The sequence below is a fragment of the Haliaeetus albicilla genome, chromosome Z (assembly GCF_947461875.1).
Source record: "Haliaeetus albicilla chromosome Z, bHalAlb1.1, whole genome shotgun sequence".
NCBI lineage: Eukaryota > Metazoa > Chordata > Aves > Accipitriformes > Accipitridae > Haliaeetus > Haliaeetus albicilla.
The window spans coordinates 50,978,136-51,002,309 of record NC_091516.1 but is presented as its reverse complement, the minus strand read 5'-3'; the positions used below and the strand labels follow the sequence as shown (position 1 = coordinate 51,002,309).

Here is a 24,174-nt window from a genome sequence, read left to right as displayed (position 1 = left end):
TTTTTTTTTTTTTTTGACTCTGTGAATATAGTCCTGACCTTACAACTATTTTATGGATAATTAAATAAAAAAGATCAGACCTGTCAGTGAGTAATTGGAAAACTACTGAGAAGAAAAGCACCTTAACTAACAATACATGCATTCAGCTAAGTGGTAAGGGTTGTAAATAAAATTGCTTAAGGGCTGTGAATTTACTCAAGCTGCTAATAAAGAAAAGAATCACAGAGGAACAACGCTAACAAATGCCAGATTTCAAATCCCAATGAATTAAGATTTTAAAGTATATTCATTTTTTGAGAATTGTAAGTATATATATTAATATTAATATTTAGAAATATTTCAAAAGACAGTATCTGTAAAAAGACATACTAGTTTAGACACATACCTTTCCTTTGGCAGAAAAGGAGCACTGATGACAACTGAGACAAATACATTTTTGTCTTCTGTAAACACTGCTTGTTTCCTGCCTCGCCCCCCCTTTTTAAATAGAAGAAGCTTTATTATTTGTATTCACTTTTTCTAAAAGTTTTGTGTATTCAGCAAACGCCAAAATGTATTAAAACCATCATGAAAATTAAATATATGAAATCGTTGGCAGCACTACGCCAGATATACTCACAGGCCAGTATCAGCTGGAATAGTAAGGCAACAAGATGTTTTGAAATTTACTGGATCTTTTAAAGGTAAGCATGAGTCTACATTTTAAAAGATTTCCAACAAAAGCTATTCTATCAATCAATTTTTAGTAAGACACTCTTCATACCCATTCCTCCTTTTTAGCTAAGAACTATTCTTGGGCCTGTGTGAAGAGACATTCCTGTCACCTACATATATATACACACACATACACTTCACTGTGTGCTTCTTTCAACATTTGTAAACAAAACTCAAACTGAGTTATCCTTCAGTTCATGTTTTTTATGTTATGCTTATCTTGGTTACCACTACATTTACAACATTTGAGTATAAAAACAGCTTTAACTGCACAAATACAGAAAGTGATTCAATTTCAGACAATAATTGAACATCTATCTTAGCACCATATCGGATGGGAATATGCATATTCAATGACTGAGAGCTATTATTTTTAACCAAATCAGCAGTATTTTTAAATGAGAATATTTCTGACAGCATTTGTACTCATGTTTTAACCCAACTGCACTCTAAACCAGAAGCAGTTTTTCAAGTTCAACCCAGTGTTGCACATTGTTTCAATTATTATTTGCTTAAAAGGGCAGAAAAAACGTAACATATACTAAAAGCAGCTGTCAAAACAGTAGGGGACGGATGGACAGCAGTATACTATTTTCTATGCACTTATTGAAAGCATAAACTTAAGTTCAAGGTCTTACATGACCCTTCGTAACTGTATGAACTTGAAAGTGCCTTAATACTGTATCACACATGGTATAACACTCACAGGGGCTGAGTGAGAGCTATGGAAGAGGCCCTTTACTCCTATATACTTTGGTGAATTACACCACTACGTCATTAAGCTTGGTGGGATCCTGAACTGCCGAGCAATTGTTTTCGTTGCTCAACCCTATAACCAGGTCCCAGTGACAACAACGATGACAGCACTGCTGACTGAGGTGAAACACTGGAGCAACTCAACTTTTAACCTTGCAGAAAGTTATTTGTTATGTGACATGACCATGTTCATTTTAATTTCAAACAATGTCATTTTCTAAAAGAAAAATAATTCACTTGGTGCTACCATGCTCAAGAGCTGTCACTTGCTGTAATCACATACTGAAGTCAGTACCAAGATTTTAGTGCAAGCCCACTGTCAGATCAACTAACGTTATCTGATTTTATGCTCAAAACCAATGCTGTCTGACATAACAGCAGTAACATATATATATATATATATCATCAGCTGAATTTCACCTAAATTCTTAAAAAAAAAAAAAAAAAAATCTTGTATTCAATTTCCCAACCAGTTTTGATTCTGGAAGAATCTTCAGAATTGCTAAGATCGTGCTAAAAATATTACTTACTATGAATTCATAACAACAAACTTAAAAAGACACAAACCAAACACAACATAATGCCAACTGCTGTTTCTTTACTGCTTAAATAAATTCACTGCTATTTTAATTGCCTGTTTTGTAAAATGCTAAATGACTTTTATAACCACATTTTTAGTTCACATGACCTTAAAAAGAGTTATTTGCAAATGTCTGACTATATTAGTTGTGCAGTCACTGAAGAGAATTCATCATTTGATTCAATCTGTAAAACTCAGTTCATCTTATGGGAGTTTCTCCCACTCGCACATTAGAATTTATCAAATGACCAGCATACATTAATATGTTCAAAATTACTTTTATTTTTAGAGGATCTATCCATTGCACTGTCCCTTGCAGATCTACTGTACTACCAGTATTCTTCCTCCCCATGTCACAATCCTGATGTGACAGTCTCCTTTATGTGCCTTAAGACTGACATCACCTCTTCCCGCCTGAAAGACATAGGTGCGTGGGGCACCACAAAAACATTCTGCAAACACCTGAGAGTAAGGGAATTAATTTGAGAAGCAAGATGAAAGTTTACACTAGGAAAAAAAAGAAAAAGAAAAAAAAGCATATCATGTTTCCTATGCTAACCATCTTCCCTTGAAAGACTTCAGAATTTCAAGCGCTTACACACTGGGAAAAGATGTACTGAAATTAAATGGAAATGAAGCATATACTGGAAAGAATATACTGGATGAATTCACACAGCACAAGTTACAGAAGCTCAGAATTTAGCACCTATTCCACAAATATTTACACAGGCAAGGAATTTTACTGCTGTATCAATGCATTTTCTCCCTACTTGTGCACCAGCCAATGCATTTGTTGAAAAACACTGAAAAATAATATTTTCATGAGTAGCAACTACAGTCTTCAGAAATTTAGCCTCAAAATAGGCATTGTCAGTGTCAATGGAAGACTACTGGGCAGAAAAAAGATAGTAGCTAGTACTCTGCCAACTTGCCCCTAAGAGTTTATTCTCCAGTTGAACAGCCTTTGTAAGACTATACACAGCTAGCTCCTCTCACTCTCAAACTAAACTAGCTAGCTATTATTCACGTACAGTAAGACTGTTCATATAGGCAGTTCAGTAAAGCAAATATGAAGACTTGAGGAAAAAAGTAGAAAGCTAGTATGGCTACTCAAAGAACAAAACAAGGTGTCACCACATTCTGTCCATTTTTATCACACATATTGTACAGACTGGGATGAATATAAAGCTAAAACAGGCTCTCACCAAAAGCAGGGGTATACACGTATCTGTTGTGCAAATGCCTACACAGCCAATCATTTGGAAGAGGACCTGACTTTGAAAATGTCAGATCCTACGCTACTATTATATTGTCAGATTTCTCCCTTATTAAATAGGTATAATGTGAAATTTCTACAGCTAGCTGATTCATTACTGTGCACAACAAAGACAGTTAGTTTGTAGTGAATTTTTTAAATTTATATTATTTCAGAATACAAAACATAATTCAGTCACACTGAAAGCAAAGTATACATTATTATTGAATCAAAATATTTTGGTAGGTTGTACTGAACATAATTGGATTTTGAGCACTGTGTCCAGGATGCCACAGTGCTACATGAGATCTGTATCTCACAATTCTCACTTAATTCTCTTCTACTAGCTCAGCTGCCTGCAGACAGTGTTTCTGATGGTGACTGCATTCGTGCAACTTCCACGATGTATTCGACCTGCTCATAGTGAGATCACAGCTCATTCAAGGAGACATGGTTTGGCTAAGAAATCCAGCTGCCAGAAGACGATGAAGTTTTAGCTTAGGTTTAATACTGAAAAAAAAACCAAAAAACCAAAACCTTTCTGGAAAAAAGAGTTCTGGTTTTTTCCTGCAAACTGCATTTCTGTCAAGAAGTAACTTTCAAGTGAAATACCTGACTCTCTACAGATCATTATACACATAAAAATCTGCATTTAAACACTTTATCTGTGGAGGTAAATCAGAAAATAACACTATTTTATACGAGGGTATATCTTCATCCTTACTGTGAGCATTGAGTATGCTAACTTTGGAAGCTTTTTTTGTAGAATAGATAAAATTGTGTCATAGGGTGTATAAACCAGCTGTCATGGTTTAACCCCAGCCAGCAGCTAAGCACCACGCAGCCACTCACTCACTTCACCCCTACCCAGTGGGATGCGGGAGGGAATCGGGAAAGAAGGAGGAAAAAAAAAAAAAAAAAAAAAGGTAAAACCCATGGGTTAAGATAAGAAAAGTTTAACAGTACAGAAAGGAAGAAAATAGTAATGATAATAACAACAATAATAATAATAGAAGAAATGAAATACACAAAACAAGTGATGCACAACGCAATTGCTCGCCACTCGCCAACTGATGCTCAGTTAGTTCCCCAGCAGTGATCTGCCCCTGCCCCAGCCAACCCCCCTACTTTATATACTGGGCTTGACATCACACAGTATGGAATACCCCTTTGGCCAGTTTGGGTCAGCTGTCCTGGCAGTATCCCCTTGCAACTTCTTGTGCCCCTCCAGCCTTCTTGCTGGCTGGGCATGAGAAGCTGAAAAATCCTTAACTTAGTATAAACACTACTTAGAAACAACTTAAAACCATCAGTGTGTTACCAACATTCTTCTCATACTAAATCCAAGACATAACACTATACCAGGTACTAGAAAGAAAATTAACTCTATCCCAGCCAAAACCAGGACACCAGCTGACAAAATCAGGGTGGCATTGTCTATCTTAAAGCTGGCATTTCCATAATGTTTGAATGTGCAAACCCAAATAAAACAAAATGCATTTTAAGTCCTTTTTTGGCAGTATTTTTTTCATCTAAAGAGGAAAAAAAAGTAAAAATAAACTACTGTGTGAATTACTACTTTATTGTAGTTTATTTCGATCACAGGTTTGTTAGTATTACAAGTGAAGAACAGATCTGGGGATCAGATTCATTGCAATGTCCCCACCATTGAAAACAGATACAGACAAGAATCGCACAGAAATTTCTTTAATTTATGCTTTTGATTCATCAATTCCCTCCCATAGCTTCCTTCTCAAAAGCAGGAAACTTATTACACAAACTCATTTGCTACTGCACCTTGAGCTGTCCTTCAAAACACTTCTAGTTCCTTCTACATTTCCTTTTATTGCCTGCTGTAATTTATGCTCCTGCTTAAAGCTCCCCTAAAGCTGGGTCACAACAAAATTCAGTGAAGTATCAAAGAAATCAAGACAAAGCCTCTACTGTGTGCTAGACAGAGCATGTATCAAAACAAGCTTTAAAAAAATGGAAGTTTAGAGAAGAAAAACAAGCTCTGTTAAGTCAGCAGAGCGCACAGTATCATACAAATAACTCCAAAGAGCCAGGAGTACAAAGTACAAAAAAACCCCCCTTAACTTTGGCTACATCAGCCAGAATGCTGAAAAATCAGACAGACAAAATGAAGTTGACTCATTAGAGTTGGCTGGAAGATGCATGGAAACAATACCAGAACAAGGGCAGATTCAACACAGGCACCACTTTATAAGGTACACTACTTGCATGGCAATGAGCAAATAAAGAGCATGCTAGAAGGCTCTCATCAGCTGGTGACACACAGGCTAATTGAAGAGGGAAAATTTATGTTTAACTGCTGCTAGTAGCAAGGAAAAAAGAAGTTTCTTTCACTAGCATCTGTATCCAGGTAAACAGGATTCTCCTCCAAAAAGCTGTAAGCCAGCCATACACAGGCAGAACTAGGATGATGCGAAAAAAACAAATACCAGAACCAAAGGATACAGTAAAAAATGGTAATGTGTCCACAGCCTCATAGCAGCATATTATTGACATCACAGGATGACCATGATGCTTTGCAACTGCTTCATAAATTGTAAGGAAACTATGGGATCATATTGGCAACTTAAATTATTCAAATTCACTGGACTTTTATATAACAATCTAACTACTCTGGTTTCCTCAAAAAAACACTCAAACCCACCAAAACAAAAATCCCATCACACAAAACCTACCACTTTTTAATGTGACAAAGTTATCCTAGTGCCACCTCATACAGAATTTTTGAAGTTATGTTACCACTCATTTTAGTCCCAATTGACGTAAGTACAAATTTTCACCAGAAATGCTTTCCTGAAATTATTTGCTAAAGTGTTCTCCAGGAACATAAAAACTAATGCACTGGGGACCATGCTACGTTTCAGGTGGCCAGAGCTTTGTGGTGGATCTGCTTAGACCTTCTCATTAACACCTTCTGTTGAGGTCCCAAAGAAGACTAAAAAGCTTTCAAACGAAACAAGAAGCTAACTATCAACCAGGATAATTAGCTAACCTTTTAATTAAAAATATTAACCATTTGAATGGAAAAAAAAAAAGTTATTTGTAGAGACACTTCAAATCCTATTCTTGAGTCTCAGTACAACACCCCCCCACCTCCACCCAGTGCCTGCTGTACCCCTGCAGGGCAGATATGAACTGCAGAGCACTACCTGGTCCAAGAACGCACTCTCCATCACCAGCTAGGCAGAGGTCTCCATTTCCTACAGGCTGCTGCTCCCACCTTCCCTCCTTCACCCTACCTCAGCCATCCCCCCCACCCCCCACCGCCTCAGAAGGCCCCTTTCCTTCACAATGCTCTGGAGCTCTAGAAGGGAGGGAAATTCCTCCTCGTCTTCCTCCCCCTTCTTAAGGTGGCATAATCCAACTGGAAAAAAAAGGAACAGAACCAAGAGCAAATGCTGTCCTTCCCACTCAAGTAGACCAAACACCCATCGACACCAGCATCCCACCTCCCACAGCAGGAACCTGGTGAGGATACATGAACAAAACAAAACCTACTGTTCATTTCTCTTGTATGTCCTCCCCTCAGCTTCCAACCAGCCTTGACTTGCGGACTTCCTGAAACCACATCTCCAGTGGCACTACCTCCTGATCAATTCTTCTGGCATCCAAATGCTCCCATGGCAAAGACTTACAATGAGAAACGAACCTTGTTTTCTTTGTTTCCTACTTGCTATCCAATAATGTTATTTGATGTCCCTTAGATCTGGTATTGAGGGAAACTAGTAATTCCCTATTAACTTTCCTTATGCTATTTATGATCTTTTAGAGCTCAACACTCTTCTTCCCATCCTGTTCCTCTCTTTCTTCCAGCTCACTCTACCTGAAAAGTCCCATTCTAGTCAATCATGCCACTTAAGGAAGCTTTTCATATCACTTAATTTTCTTTGCACATATACTAATTCTCTAGATCCTTCCTGAGAAGGTTCATCAGAACAGGACATACTACTCAACTTCTGGATGCAGCAAGTGTCCAGCCTGACATAATTACAGCTTTTTTGTTTCCCTATGTATGCCCAGTAATTCCCAATATTAGACCGACTTTTTGGATCCAAACCAAGCACTAACCTGACCACTTAGCAAAAAACCTGACATTTTCAGATATTTACAGCATCTCTAAGACCTCCTTCTATGTTGTTGCTATGCTAATTCAGAACCACTCGTTATGTATACAAAATTAAGGCTGTTTCTGTCACGATTGTTTTATGCTTCAGAGCACTGAATTTTATTTGCTTTGTATTCAATTCTGTCACTCAACACCGCAAGATTCTTCCGCAGCTCTTCACACTCTGTGTTCATTTTTACCACACTAAAAACCGAACTTTTAAATCTCATTCTTTTTTTCCAGATAACTTACGAATATCTTGAAAAAACACAGGTCATGGCAGAAATCTCAGTAGGACACTACTGGTAAAATTAAAAAACCAAACCCTGGCTACTTATTCTGCTCTTCATTTTCTACGTTTCAGTTGGATAGTAATCAAAGAATCTTCCTAAATCAACTTAGGTTATTCAGGAGTCTTTGGTGAGGGACATTACTAAACTCATTTTAGAAATCCAAGCAGACTCATATTAGTGCCAATATTGCTCACCTCCTACCCAATGATTCCTTCAAAGAACTCGTATTTGTGAGCTACGCTTCTCCCTAAGGAAGAAATGTTAACTCTTTGCCCACTAGTAGTCTGTTCTTTACTGTGGTTTCTGGCATGTCCATTACAAACTCAAGCTTGCAGGTCAGTAGATCAGCAGTTTTTCCTAAACTTTTTCTTTAAAAGTGGCATCACACATGCCAGCTTCCATAACTTGCATGCTGAGGCCATTTTAAACACAGAATACAGATCTTGATCTTCGATAATCACAAGTGATTGTTATACCAGAAGGACTTAAACATGCAAAGGATCTTGCAGGAAAATTACATACATACACAAATTTGGTAAGCAATTCAGATGTCTGTCTGTGGAAGAGCAAGAAAAACCAAAAAGATTACTGAACTTTCTTCAGTTTGAATTCTACAGTTTGAGAGTGTATCATTAACAGAAAACAAAAGAAGGAAGATACATAAGGAAGCAAGTGGAAAGATGCTGGCGAAGAATCTCAGGGGCTAGGGGCTACCTAACTAACACAAGATCTCTCTTAAGCAGTAAGGCTGACATAGGGTGCATTATACAGAAGAGAAGCTTTGACTAAGAAGCCATACCTGCCGAATTGCTGCAAGGAGGAAACCTACTATAGAGGAACTTCAGGATCCATGAACAAACAAGAAATTACCAGCTGACAAACTGATGAAGACTTTTGACAGAAGGGAAATAATCTGCATTACTACAATTTTAAGTATCCAGATCTCACAATCACTCCAGTAAATGATTTCTCCTCTTTCTTACACTGTAATCGGCTCCTTCTTTAAAGCCAAAGGGGTCATACCTCAATCTTCCCAACTGCTGAAGAGGAGAGGGTGGAACACATAGTACCTTAGAGTTCAGCAATTTCATACTCAAGTTGCTTTCAAACACTTGGGTGAGTATAATTTATTTCTGACAATTCACTGTATCTGTTTTAACCCTTTGCTCTGGAAGTTTTATTGTTGACACCTAAATTTGAGACAGAGGCATTGAGATGTTCTCTACATAGTAGGGAAATATCCCTAAGCTCTGTATGAGCAATTACTGTGGAGAGATCACAACACTGGGTTTGGTTCATGGAGCAACTATAATCCACTATGTTATACCTGACTTGTCCTCTTAGCAGAAGTAACATACCAGATAACTTAGATCACTTGTAAATCAGATTTCCAGTGACAGTTCTGGCAATGATGTTAATACTTTAATGTGCAACAGGATCCACAAAGAAATGCCTATCACACTAAATTCAAGATTCAAATACATACCTAATTATACCGCAGTTTGCTTACTATGTGTAGCCTATTCACTAATAGCCATCCCAGATCAAATATATCTATTTTAACATAAGCATTTCTATTCTGTCTACTGAATGCTTTGCTTTCATAGCTTAACATAGTTTTTCAATCATTTTTTTTTATTTCTGTATGCCTTGGTGAAACATTTTACTATGTGTGATGCCAACTAAAAACCTTTTCTGTTAGACTTCTGAAGATGGGATTGCAAACATGGCTATCCATTAAATGTATTTATCTACCATCTACTTGAGGAACCTCATATACAGATAGACAGATACACACTCCATATGTATACAGCACATGACAAAATTGTTAAGCTGTATGCATCAGAGGTCTCTGTGAACATGTTAGGCTTCAAATTCTAATTTGCAAGCACATGGCTTACCATGATATATTGAACTAAAAATTCTTGTACCAGTTACAAAAATACCTCCTAGCACCTTCTGTGCTTTACAATGAGTATCATTAAACACTGATGATCAGAGACAGCTGATCACAATAAAGTAGGTTTTCAAGGTTAAATATCAAGAAGTGGTAGCTATGCAGATTGTATGACCATAAAATGGGGTTTCGTGAGTTAAAAGAAAATGTCATCAGCTGCTTACCTAATCAAGGAGACATCTGGTAAAAGTACTCACACATTCCAAAAGAAAGAATCCCTTGGCAGCCATTTTAAAGCAAACCTTAAAAATTAGGCAAGGGGCATAAAGGGTACCAATAGTATCTGAACTCTTATGTTGCCACAACGGTAAACTTCTAAAAAAAAAAGGATGTGATTCAGCCCTGGTATACATGATATAAAGGATCAGCACTCTTTTTTAAACTCTCACAGCTTAAAGATCACAAAATGCTACTTCCATACCAGGCTAACAAAGAGTTCATGTCCAAAAAGTGTAACAGATTGTCAAAACATTGCAAGCCAGTTCCTGAAACACTCTGAACACCCATCTTCTGTTTTTATTGACAAAATATGCTAACAAACTCCAAGCTGGAAGAAGTACATTTTTCAGATACCCTCTTTTTAATGAAAAAAACAAGCTACTGTAACTGTTAAGTTGCTAACTTGATAGTCAGTCTGCTCTTCCTGCTAAGGATTTGTGTATTCATCCCTTTAAATAGTCATGAAAAGATATAGGAAGTTATATTTGCAGATAAAATAAAATGCAACTTAATCATATTTAATTGTAAAGTCACACTCAGTTCTAATAAGATATAAGCTCTCATATTCTCACAAATCCATCATGACAGAAACAAGACAAAAAACAGGCACCATGGCATCTTCTTTAGCACACTTTTTACCTTTAATTTTGTTAATCTGAGTATTAATCAACCTCACAGAGTGTGCACAACACTGCAATAAATCTGGGATATTATATTCTATTCTATAGACTTAAAATTTCTTTTGCAACCACATTAAATCATCTTAGCTTAACATTGTACAAACACATTTAAAATCAAAATCCTCAAAATATCTTAGTGCTTGCTTTTTTATTTAACCAAAATCCACTCCAATCTATTACAACAGCATCACAAGGTTTATTACCCTGCTGTCTAATTAGCAGAAGAAACCCATGAACACTATCCATGTCAAAAATAAACCACTCTTTGGACCTGCACTAGACATGATAGTAACTAGCTCTCTAGGACTTTGCCTTCTAAATCTGAATTCCTTAAAACAAACAAACAAAGCAATAACCAAAAAAGTCCATAGAAAATTACTAAACCTAAAACCTTTATATGAGGACAATGATCTGCCAAAAAAACACCCTCCACAAAAAAAACCCAAAAACCAACCTGTAAAAAAACCCCCATGAATAAGCAGCTCATGATTTTCTGAGAACAAGAGTTTAACCATTGCCTTGTTTCTTTACAGTGTATATTTAGCTGGTTAGAACATTTCTCAAAAAAATTCAAGAAATCTGAATCAGTTCTACTGACAGTCTTCCTATTTAATTATTGATACATGTGGACAAAATACAGAGGACATTAAATAAGCTGGAAAATCATATGTAGAATATAATTTTAAGTGTACTATATAAAGATGAAAGAGAACGTTTTGCCCACAGAGCATTACATGTAATAAAGATGGCTTTCTTACACAAGATAACCCGCATTGCTCATTTACTGTAAAGTCCAAGCACTCAGACAGTGAGTATGGAAATCAAGCACGATGTTATTCTTCTGCTACTTCTTGAGTACTTGAAGTTACATATATCTATTTCCACCCAGATTTTACAAGGGGAAAAATGCTGGTATGAATTAGCTATGACATAATTTAAAAAAAAAAAAAAAAAAAAAGCCATCCTTAACAGAAAAATACTTGTCTTTTACAAGAACCAGGCAGAAGAGTCTGACAAAAAGTCTCCTACATTTACACGCACAAAGTAGTACAGCTGATATTGGACTGCTTTTTGTCTCTTCATGCATTTTACAGGTTTTGAATTGAAATAAAACTACTAATTTTTTTCTAAATTTGTCCATAGTCTGTTTTATGCAGTTACTATCTACATCTAGACACTGAAACCCTTTTTCTCCATTTATGGGCCAATATCATTATTTCATTGACCATCAAACAGCACATTTGTTGATTTAGAGAGAACATTTTATCATACCAAACTGCTGTATTTCATCTGAAAGTAAGCCAATAGTAACAACTGAATTTCCCAAGTTAGTCATAATACTCTGAGGGATTTATTGTGTTTGAACAGTTAATCCCTAGGACAACACAAATTAAAAAACAAAGTGGACACTGTTTTACTAAACATTTTGGCACCCCTGTTATCACATTTATCTTTGTTCACCCATCATGTCATTTTCTGGCCGGCAAACGGACAGTTTCCACATTTAAACCTGAAATTTAGCTTTAAATATGAAGCATTCAGACATTGTTCCTATATAGGTCAGTAGTAGTTTGTAATAAATACATGTGCAAGATGAGATCATGTTAAGCTTTTAATTCCAGGATGACTACCTTATATTTCTGAAATGGAGTGATTATAAAGATGAGGCACACTTACACAACATTTCAACACTACTACTTCCAAACCCAATTTCTTTAAAGATACAATATTGTCTTTAAAATGTCCTTCCTATTGCCTTTCACAACTGATTAAAGAATATAAGGCAAAAGAGACACAAGCTAACACATTAACAGTCCAAAGAATCACTGTGAGATGTTTCTATGCTAGCCCATAGATCAAAATTCATGGTGGAAGAACAGTGATGTTTGCCACAGAAGGACAGCTTGTTCTCCCCACTGCCACTCCCCTTCCCCCACTAGTACTTGGGATTTTACTTGGTTGGAGGGGCTGCTAGGGCTCTGTGACACTTGCATTCTTGCAAATTTTTCCAAAATATTTGGAGTTTTAACTGCTTATATGGTAGCCAAAGGGCTTTCAATCACCACTGCTCTGGTCCTTCTAATTACTTTTCTTGTAATTATCCCTAATTATGGCACTGGAAGCATACAAACCATGCAGTGTCTTTCAGGGGAACAAAGCCACTGCATACTTCCTCCAAAAGCTTGCAAAACTGCAATTATCTCCTGACTGAAGAGAAGTCTGCAATGATCCCCATCAAACTTCACCCACAGACTCCAATCAGACTCAAGATCATTCCCATACCATCCTTCAGGTTCAAGTCAAAGCTAGGTTTCAACCTTTCCAAACACATCTGAAACAAACAAGGGAAAGAAACAGCTTCTTGGTTCAGGCACAGGAGCAAGCACCCCCGAAGAACACAGTTGATTAGGATTTCTTCATAGAATATGGAGTAAAAAACCAACAAAACAAATTAATCTGAACAACCTCCTCCCCACCCATCCCCCAAAATGAAAAGAAACATACTGGATTTGATATTTAAGTTGATTTTTTTTTAGGATAAATTCCTTGGATCTAGAATGGCATTTCAGGAGAGAAAAAATGTGGCATCTACTCTGAATACACTCATAAGGACTCCTCTGTGGAGTGTGATAGAGCCACTTTGTTTGGTGGTCTGCCAGGTTTTAAGTAAGGACAGAAAGCTGTTCCACATCCCAAATTAATGCCCCGGAGACCAGCTTATACAGCTGGTCTGCCTCTAGGTCAGTGGAAATTTAATTATCTGCTAAAAAAAAAAAAAAGAAAAAAGAACTGTATGGGGAAAAAGAAAGGAAAAAAGACATTTTCACTCTTCCTTTCTCAAACTATGAGAAGATCATCTCTCCTGTTCTTCCCTCCCTTATTTTAGACTGCAATGACAAGGAGGGAAGGAGAGTTACTGACAAATTTCTTATATTAAGAAAAACCATGTAGATGACAGAACTAGCTTTCAGATACGTAACTGAGCAAACAAAATTTTTTTTTCCCACAGCTGCTAATGCCAACCACTGTTTCAAGTAGCTGGTGTAAAGGAATAATTTTAATTTCATTTCAATTTAGCAGAAGCATTTTCATTTTACACTGCAATGCAAGGATTAAATGCATCTGAAAAATCTGTGTTTCTTTCAAGTGCTGTAACTAGTGACAGTGCTTCAGAACCCAAGAAAATATTTCTTCTTACAGTGAATATACAGGTCACAACCTACATGCTGGAGGAAAATAAAGTTCAGTTCAAAGTATTTTTAACTCCTATATTCACCAGATTACCTTATTTTAAGAAAATAAAGAATAGTTATAAAGGAACAGTAAATCTGTGATACGAAGAACAGAAAGCAAGGAGATGAACATACAAATGTTTAATATTTAGAATATGCCTACCCTATACAGGAGTACATGCAGAGATACCAACAATTTCTGAGCCCTATTAACTGAGGTACCAAAAGCAGTCTGGTTTTGCTGGCTATTAGGAAAAAGCAGCAGGACTTGTCAGCTTAAGAGCACTACATTAATGCAGCTATAATGCTTGTGAAATTCTGCCTTGTTCAGTGTCATGGATCACACGGATACAGCTGTGTTATGTATCTCCTTACTGATCAAAATCCATCTGAATTCCAGCTGAGCCTAGTGTTTCCTCTTGAATAGGTGGCTCTGAAGGCCTACACCTAGCCAATAAACACCAGATGGACAGATCTGGGTGAAATTATTAAGTATGAATTTATGCTTTGGGAGAGGCTGGAGAACTTGTGGTCTTATTTTAAAATGAACTTTTCCTTTCAGGATGTTAAATATTGTAACTGCAGTAAACCCAAAAATTTTTAAACTTACCTTAAAACACTGAAAACCTCTAGTCTCTCCCATGTTTTCAAGAGCTGAACAATACTTGCTTTGTCAAACTATGTCAGCAGACTGGACTTCCTGCTGGTAAGCACAGCAGTGCTAAAATGGTAGCGCGTATCATGACACACCAGAAAAGAAGCTATGAAACCGGGAAGCTGTTTCTAAAAACTGTTTTGAAATATTTCAGTTTTCAAATTAAAAAAAAAATTCACGAAGTAGATTTGATAGTTTTCCCTTACACCGTCTGGAAGAGGACTTCTGTAGGAATCTAAAAGGACACAAAACTTGTTGAGTAACTAACTACCAGCCCATAACACAAAAGGCAGCAACTGAAATGCTGATGCGCACAGGCACAGAGTTTGCAATACCTTCATATTAGATGCCTCGGTTTCCAGTTTTGTTAGGTGATTTGAGTTATCCTCTAGCTCTTGCCGAAGGTTGGAGTTCTCCATCTTTAACGCCTCAACTTGCTTTAACAACTGATCATATGAAGCTGCGGCCATCCTGGGCTACCCTCAGCCCTAAAAAAAAATAAATTAAAAAAAGTAAACATTTTAGAAAAACACTCCAAATTTATCTAACCATAAAATTATAACTCTCTCTTTGCCATTTACCACTCAACTTTCTAAACATTTAAATCCATTAAACCAAACTATTAATTCCTAGAACTAATGCCAGTTCAAAGACTTTTTTTCAGTGGGCTTCCATTTGATACACATGATTAAGCAAATGAAAGAAGTTCATTAACAATTGCATTAGGTATTAGGGAAGCCAGAATACATGAAAGAAAATCATAGCATCATACAAAAGCATCCTTACTATTCACATTTCAATACTAACACTGAGAAACTATGCAGATAACAGACCACATTTAATCATTTTTGGATAGACAACAAGCACCGTCAACCATATGTGAAAGATGCTGACTGCCTACTTATTTTATGAAATGAAAGATAGTCACAGATGTTCAAAATTCCTAGGAATAGCACACACTGAAGGAGATGTATGAAAGGCAAACAGTAAATACTGAGGAATTTTAACAGGAAAAAAAGCATCAAATGTAGTAGTAATCAAGTCTTTTGTAAAAATACCCTCCAAGGTACGAAGATTAAAACAAATACACTTACAAAATTCCAACACAAGAAGTGGTCATATTGCACAGTAGAATAAAAAGACAGAAGGCTGTTCTTGATATCAAGATATCCCATATTATTTCGGGTAATACTGCAACACAGTTCTAGAATGCCACCACAATTATTCAGACATTGCAAAGGAGAAAGAAACAAATACTCCAATTTAAATTATAAAATCCAAATTGTTTCCCACTTTCCAAACCAAAAACCATCAAAGTTGTTCATCTAACAACAAAAGTTAACTAAAACACGGCTAACCATGTTTGAAGCTCTTTACAGTTGAAGCTATCAATTTATTATTCATCAACCATTCAAGAGAATAGAAAGAAGCCTAGCACTTCATACATGCACAAATTACCCTTCCAATGTCATTGCAGGAATTTCCTAAATATGCGACCTGTAACTCAAAGGAAAAAAATATTAAAAGCTTATGGGACAACATTCCTTTTCATCATTACTGCAGTACTTTGGAAAAGATGAAAGAATTAAAAGCTCTTATTTAGCATTTTCTGTGTATCTTCTCACTACGCCTTTGATCTTACTGCTTGTGTAACTCCTTATGTAATCAACTTCGCTCTTCCAGATGAATCTTAATTGAATTATCCAGCTTACCAAAAAATAGGTAAAATTATTCAGAAAGGTTTTAGTTCCCCAATACAAATTTTGAAAATTGTGTTTAATCTCTCTAAATTTAAACTCAACGAAACGTAAAGAAGAATATATACCACTGAAGACATGAACAATAACAAAAGCCGTAGTGCTGTTGATAGGACGAATTTATTTCCTTTTCAAGAAGCAAGTCTTCACGCCCTAAGCACCTGTCATCATCAAAGACAGGAGAAGAAAGAAGCCTGCCGCTTATGGAATTGTGATTTCCATGACACTACCAATAACCTGAAGAAAAAAAATCCCTAACAAATTTATTTTTCAAAATTTGGTCATGCTTTACCGGAGGCCTCATTTTTAGAAAAATAAAGGCAATCTGAAACATTTACTCTATACTGTGAATTCTGTGCTTTTACCATCAGACTGTTTTACTTAAAAGGTGAAGAGCTGTCAAAGAGAGTTGTAACCAAAAAATAATAATAATAAAAAAAGGCAGACTGCTTCTGTTCCATTTCATGTATGTTTTTATTTTATTTAACAGGTAACAGTTTCCACTGTTATTAATAAAACCAACAGCTGTAGTTCACATTCCAGAACATACACCACATGGACAATTCTGCATAAGCCCAAGGAAAGGTAGATAGAACGGCAAACATTTTCACATTAGTTGTCATAAATCAGTATTGTATTGTATTGTAATATTCATAGGATCTGTTGGTTTCAACTCAAGAATATCATACATTTATTCATCTCTATCTAATTTACAGAGGCTGCTGTGTGCCATGTATTTGACAGGCATTTTGACTCTAGCTAGAAGATCCTTTTTCTCCAATTATTTTAATTCATTATTAGTATGAAAGGACATGTAATGATAAAAAATATCAAGTTTTTCCATTTTCTGCCCACACTAATGAATTTTCACTCACAAAATCTGCAATGTAAAACAATTAGCCATATTAACAAGACACATACACACAACAAAGAAAATGGAGAAAACCGAACAAGGGAAGGAGCTAAAGTAGAAAGACAGCAACTGAATAGCTCTGAAATTTTAAATCCCAAATAAGCTTAAATGTACTTAAGTTAGATGAGTAAGAAACCAGTTTCTGAAGGGGAGGTTTGGTTTGTCTTCTCCCTGTCCTGATCTAAGTTCCTGAACTTGCTTTTGTGTATTTTATTTTCACAACACGGAAGCAGGACATCACCACTAAGAGACAGCATTCTGCCTCAGACCAGGAGATGCTTCCTGATTCATTCAATGTCAAACTTTACTCCGTGTGTTTTCAGATTTAAAAAATTGAGTTAGGTGATTACCAGAAGCTGGGTAATCCAAAACATCTTCATTTTTTTGTTAAATAGATTTTTTTGTTGTTGTTAAATAGATGCCCAAATGGGCAACAAGCAACACTGCCACAGGCAGACACTCACTCCTGCCAGTTCGGCATCCAGCAGGAGCCATGCTGCCTGACTGCAGCTCTGCTGGCCGCTGAGGCCCTTGCCAGAAAGGTGCCTGCACCAGCAGGAGTTGCAGTAATGCCGGGCAGCTGCTCTCTACTACCAGGGCGTTCACATCAGCACCTCAGGACATGGCAAGAATTTTAAAGAGAACCTCTGGGGAGGGGGAGGCAAGGGGAGGAAGCGCTCATCACATCTTTTGGGAGCATAGCAAGGTTTGGGCAAAGTGGGTTTGCCGTCAGCATATCCATGCTGAAAACTGGACTGAAGACAGCCAGTCTCACGTTAGCAATATGCTGCGAGCCACCTAGGCATCTGCTTCCAGCGATGCCTGCCACCCCACTGGCTGAAGCGTCTGGACTTCTTGGGGCATGCAGATGTATACCTACCTCCCTGGCCCTCTAATTCTCCTTTTTCCTGCCTGTAATAAAGGACTACCATGTATTTGAGAAAAGTAAACTACTTTTTAGAAATACTAGATCTCACCTACCCCAACCGCACCAAGGTGTTTGATACAGTGCCACATGTAAAACTAGCCACAATTGTGAGAGAGATGAGCAGAAAAACTGTACATTGCTAAGGAGTAGCTCAAAGACAAGATGACACTGGGCAGTACTGAAAGCCGAACTGTTAGGCTGGAGGCAGGTTGTTAGCAAAGTTCCCCCAAAACTAGGCCATGACAGGTATTTTTAAATGTTTCATTATTGACCTTGGGACAAGAAGCAGCATCAAAACTTGCTTCCATAAATTCAAGAGGCTTCACAAGGTCAGAGGACTACAGGTAATACACAAGGAATCTGACAAACTGAGAAACGGAGCAGTAGAAACAGGGTGGATTTAAATAGCATAAAAATGTAAGGTCACTCACGCAGGAATCTTGTCACCTGGAAGCAGGGAGAAGCAACTTGGAGCCTCTCGGCAGCCAGCCTGCAAGGCACCCAGGCACCACCAACATGAGACCAGCACAAGGAAAGCAAACACGATCCCCAGAGTTATCAAGTCATTTTACAAAGACATGGGTAAGAAAAGTGAATTTAAGTGGTTGCAGAGAAAGATGCTAAGCGATCAGGGGACTAGAGGTTTTCCCATATGAGACTTTGACAGGCAAGCACAACAAAGGCTGGAACGACACTACAAAGCTACACTTTGTTATTAGGGAGGGGAAAACACCCAAGAGGAAGAAAAATACTTATGCTGAAACACATATTGACACAGAACAAATGGGTATAAATCGGTCATTTATCAATGTAGGCTGGCAACATCCATTAGAAGTTGTAAATTCAGCAACATCCTCGCCTAGCTCACTGCACAGAAAGGAACTGGACTTAGCTGTTCAGAAATCCAATCCTACATTCCTAAACTTCAATACTGTACTTATTTTCTTAGCTCCAAAATATTTGTATCTTCTTGTCCTGAAATAATGAAATGCCAAAGCATTTCACAAAAGGTACCATTATTTAATTTTATAATGAGGGAAATGGACACAGATAATGCATAACCACCAAGCAGCTCAGGCTTCCTGATGCTGAACACCACAACGCCTCTCAGGCACTGCACTTTGCAGAGTGAAATCACAAAGCTCCATTACACACAAGCTGTTCCATGTATATTGAGCTAACACCCTCAAAATCAAAATCTGCCTCTCTTCCGGAAATAGGGTTTTACCAAATCCTTGGATTTATGCTCCAAATTATTTGAGTGCAAAATAAAAAATTACTTAAAAACACTTTTTAAACACAGAATTGATGGCATTGATAGAAATTGACTGTATCGCTGCACCCCCTTCTTGTAATTTCTCAGTGGTCAAAACACTTGCCTTGGGGAAAAGAGTAAAACTCTGGATCCTCTCAGCCAGACAGGGTTCACAGCCACATATCACCTCATTCACAGCAGAAGTAACCAGTAACCAGTGCAAATGAAATCAAGGAATAGTTTACACGTGGCCCACTAGCCTGAAGCTGTACCACTACACATGCTCACATAAACATATTGAAGATTACTGGGACCATAATCAGCTGAGTCAAGAACAGATGACTCTTCCTTGCTCCCTATACAAAGCCACTAGAGGGGGGCGGGGCAGGGACGACTCTGGCCTCCAATACCCATTTCACATTTTACCCAGCCCAAGGGAAAATGCATGATGGATGCAACACAACCCACCTTTGCAAAGTTCACTATTATGCTTCTGTCGAGCTCTCTTTTGCGCTCTAACTGTGTTTGTTCCTCGCAGAGTAGTCATCATTCAAAGGGATGAATGGAGATACCCCTTTCTCTAGATTTACTTCAAGAAATAACCCTCTTGGAATACAGAAACTTTTAAATTTAATTCCCTCATTGTAAGTAGCACCTAAAATCTAGGTCTCCTACTTCCCTGACCCATATTTCTCATCATTAAGAAGCTTCTTCTCCATCTGCTATCAAAGTAAGGTGAAATTATGACAAGAAATTTCATGCTTTACCGAATCAGCATTTTGCATGAGTATACATATCAAAGAAGAATTTCAAGCTGGATATAACTCTTTCACACACTAAAATCAAAATTAATAAGAAGCCTAAATTTATGCAAACATACTGTTAATATTTAGATATGCATTCTTCTACATTAAGAAATCTATATCAGTTAACAACTGCCCAGAAATCAGGAATTTAGATGTACTCTTTTCAGTCTCAAATCTCAAGAGATAGGAAAAAAATGCAATACTCTCTGAAAACTTACAGGTTTTTTATTGATCAGAGCCTTTTTCTTTGAAATCAGTAAGCAGATATACTCAACATGCCCTAAAGAAGTTCTACTTAAGAACCCCAACAATTTGTGATACATTAATCAAATCTCCTTATGAAAACATTTCAGACTCCCATTACCAATTTTTTAACCATAAAAGCTATCATTGTTACCAGAGTGTCCTATTTTCATAAAGCAACTTTTATAGAACAAATTAGTTGTAGTCTTTTCAGAAGAGAATAATCTAAGATATAAAACCTTACCATGTGTTTTTTCAACAATAAAGACAGAGACCTGGCACTGCCTATATGTAAGGCTAGATAACATTTTTAGACAACCACAACCTATTTGTTTCAATTTTAGCTATTTTCAACAGAATAATTATTCTGTCACCCACAGTAACTGCCTGAGGGTGATATTTTTGTTTGTTTTTTGTTAGCAAATAAGTTGTATGGCTATTTCAAACATCAAAAGCAGTGAAAAACAGCAAAACTACTTTCTTCAATAAGGCCCAATCGAAAAATCACCGATATCAACCAAGGCTCCTGTTCATGTAATTGATTTTGGATTTATTGAGAGTAGTAAGATGTTCAACCCTCTAATAAGCATTTATTATGCACAGAATTTAGCATTCTACTACCACCACCAGTAAGCAGATGTGCTCCTACACTCTGTAACTTAAAGCAATATAGCTTACGTTCTTAATATAACAACATGTAATCGTTGTATCTAAAGTTCATGAATATCTAGATTATAATTCAGTAAGGCTGGAAAGGACCATCAACTCTGACTTCTTCCTACCTCCACAAATTTTACCCAACTCTTCAGTGCTGAGCCCAATATCTTGTCCATAGTATTCTTTACCATTCTGTTCATTTGTGTCATTCATCCCCACGTGACTAATGGGAAATTGTTTCTTCAAGGGCATATCACACTGAATTCAGGGAAAAAACCATTCATACTGTCACAAGATTTTTCCAATTAGTTTAACTTAAATACATTTGAAACCAGACTTTTTTAAGCATTAGGTCCAGGGATTCTGACTTGGAAGTGGTTAGTGCTAATGCCGGGACAGCCACACCAGTGCTTGCCCCCAGCTGTCTGCCCTACCCAACTCCACAAGGTTCCCACCCAGGGAAGAGAGAAAGGCTCAGCTGCTCAAGTGGCAGCTGCCTAAACCACTGCAGATTACTGCCGTGACTACCAAGGTAATGTGAAATAGGTGTCAGTTTAATTTACGATGCTGGGCCATTGACCACAATCATTTGGCAGCTGTTACACGGCCATTTCCAAAAGAAGGGTACGGCTGACACACAGGGGCAAAAAAAAAATCCAGCACAGCTGTTTTAAGGTAAGCCAGCCCCACTTACTAACGTCAGCCTTCCATGGACAATTTTCATATAGTTACCTTTATCAATACACCTAAGAGAATAAAGTGAGGGATTTTTTGGCCATTCTTATTTTGAACATATCAAAGCACACCAATTCGCATTAACTCAATTTCTCTGTTGATTGAATCCTGTATCAGATTTTCCATTATTTTGCTTGAAGCCTGTCTTCAGGTTAAAAGGTTTGTATGTAAATATCCTCTCTGGCAAAATATCAGCACTCTAAGTACCATGTTTAAGAACTTATCAAAAATGACCATCAGTGGGCCAAGGATTGTCTTACCCATTTCAGTCTGGGGCAAGCTTTCCAGGCTTGCGGATTTAAAAATGTTTATCCTTTGCAGGCGTTGTTTAATAACCTCCTTTTCTACCCACTGAAAAACACTCCACTGGCCTCAGATTGTAAAAGCCCATTATCCTGATTCTTTCCAGACAGAGCAGAAAAATTGTATTTCTGCCTTCTCCAGCATCACACTGAACAACTGTTATTTCCACCTGGTGATAAGATTATGCTTTATTAAAATGGCTTTTGTTGCCAGCATATTTAATCCTCTGATCCCTACCTGCATTTAAGAACAAACCACAAAAATTCCAGTCAGTAGCAGCTAGAAGGGAAGCTATTTTGTTTGGTTTTTCCTCATCCAGGCTACGCGGGCACACAAATATAATGAGGAGCCTGAAAGTGCTGCAAGGCTTTGGGTGTGGTTAAAAGAATTAAGAAAGTATTTGGTACAGAATGAGAATCTCCCGTGGGTGGAACAGCAGATCTGGTACCTTCTGTTTGCATTCTCATTCATTCTGCATTAACATGCTCAGGTCATCAGAGAGATGCAGGAAGGAACAGAAAAGCCATCACAGAAAACTGCTCTTCATCAGCTTGTTTTAGCCACAAGGGCTTTGATATCAGAAAGTGAACTGCAAGTTCTGTAACACTACCCCTTTTAATAAAAAATTTGAAAAAGCTGACATTGAAAAAATTTGACAATAAATTATACCAAATTATAATCTCCATATTAGGTACCCTCTGAATTCCTGGGTTTTTCAGCCATGTAGAAAAAACAAGGGCCTGATGAAAAGCCATCACTATTATCAGTTATCCTAATAAAACGTGTGAAAGGGTTAGTCCCTTTAAAAGAAGGCCACACAATTCTCTCTGAACATCAGCTGCACTGACAGGATTTTCTTCTTGGTTTTTTTCTACCCACTTCTGCATGAAGGTTATCTTTGTGGACAGCAGACTAAAACACTGAAGTGTTTCTATACCTGACCTTCCTAAATCCTTTTGACTGGTGGGGGTAGGGCAGAGAGGTTTTTTGTTCTTCCATAAATGAATTCATAACTTGCCCAAGAGCTTTCAAACCAGTTATATTTTGGGATACTTCCTTAAGTTCGATACTTGGCCTGTACTCTCCAACCGTAAGCAGAAGCATCATGTGTTCTTCCTAACCAAAACGTAACTTGGCTGATGAAATAATAAGTGATCCATGTTCTCCTCATTCCTTAAACGACCAGGAGGAGAAGGAAAGAGAAGATGATGGTCTGAACTCTTGGCCTGCGTTCCTTGTAACAGGTCAAGTATGATGGGGGTCAAGTGTTTGTGTGTGTGTGTGTGTGAAACAGAAATGACCCCATGTTTAGAATTTTACTGAAGAATGCCAACAATCAAAAAACATTCGTGTTAATATAAAAAGAGTGAAATCAAGAAGCCATACATTTCAGGCTATGAACAGTCAAGTCCAGCCTTTATTACACTGCCAAGAAAAAAGCCCCACTTCTTCCTTTATAATTCTGGGTTGGGAAGTTCCTTAGCTGGTTAGTCATGCTGCATTCAGAGCAGAGTACGACTGTGAAAATACGAAACATGATTTGCATTTAAATACTATATTGAATACAAAGCAGTCCAGACATCATTTGAATCATAACTTATATTGGACCAGGGATGATTCACAAGCCTGAACACTCATTCTTCATAATGATCGTCTTTGCTATTCATGGCTAATTGTGTATGCCCTCACTGCATATGACTTGCTCCTGTTTACTTTTGTATTTCTCCTAATCTTTTAAGGATTCAATTCTAGAAACTTTAAGCTATTAGAAAGTCTGAGACAGGTCTTTATTTTCCTGTTTTAACTGAAAACACAAATTAAACCTAAACCCACTAACATTAAATAAATGAGCTTTAATTAAAAAAAAAAAAATTTTTTTATTTTGTAATAAAGAAGTATTTCCCCATATTAGGTGACCTATCAGGGTCATTTTCAGGGTTCCCTTCAGCGCTTGTAGGGAACAGAAGACCATTTGTCTTGCAGGAAATGTATCAGCATCCGTTCACACAGGTCCTGCATGAATTTTGGAAAACCACCAGTGGAGACTTGGACTTCACTGACAATAACTTACTGTCACAGCATCATCATTAGTAGTAC

At 37.3% G+C, this 24,174-nt stretch overlaps 1 protein-coding gene across 4 annotated transcripts in view; it reads right to left on the bottom strand.

Moving 5' to 3' along the window:
* Positions 1-24,174, bottom strand: part of APC (APC regulator of WNT signaling pathway) — a 103,953-nt gene that overhangs the window by 53,644 nt on the left and 26,135 nt on the right. For all 4 annotated transcript variants that reach the window (XM_069775778.1, XM_069775774.1, XM_069775779.1 and 1 more), the window contains one exon: positions 14,816-14,968. In XM_069775778.1, the coding sequence (XP_069631879.1) occupies positions 14,816-14,950 (135 nt within the window). In that variant the 5' untranslated portion in view covers positions 14,951-14,968. The remainder of the gene's footprint in view (positions 1-14,815; positions 14,969-24,174) is intronic.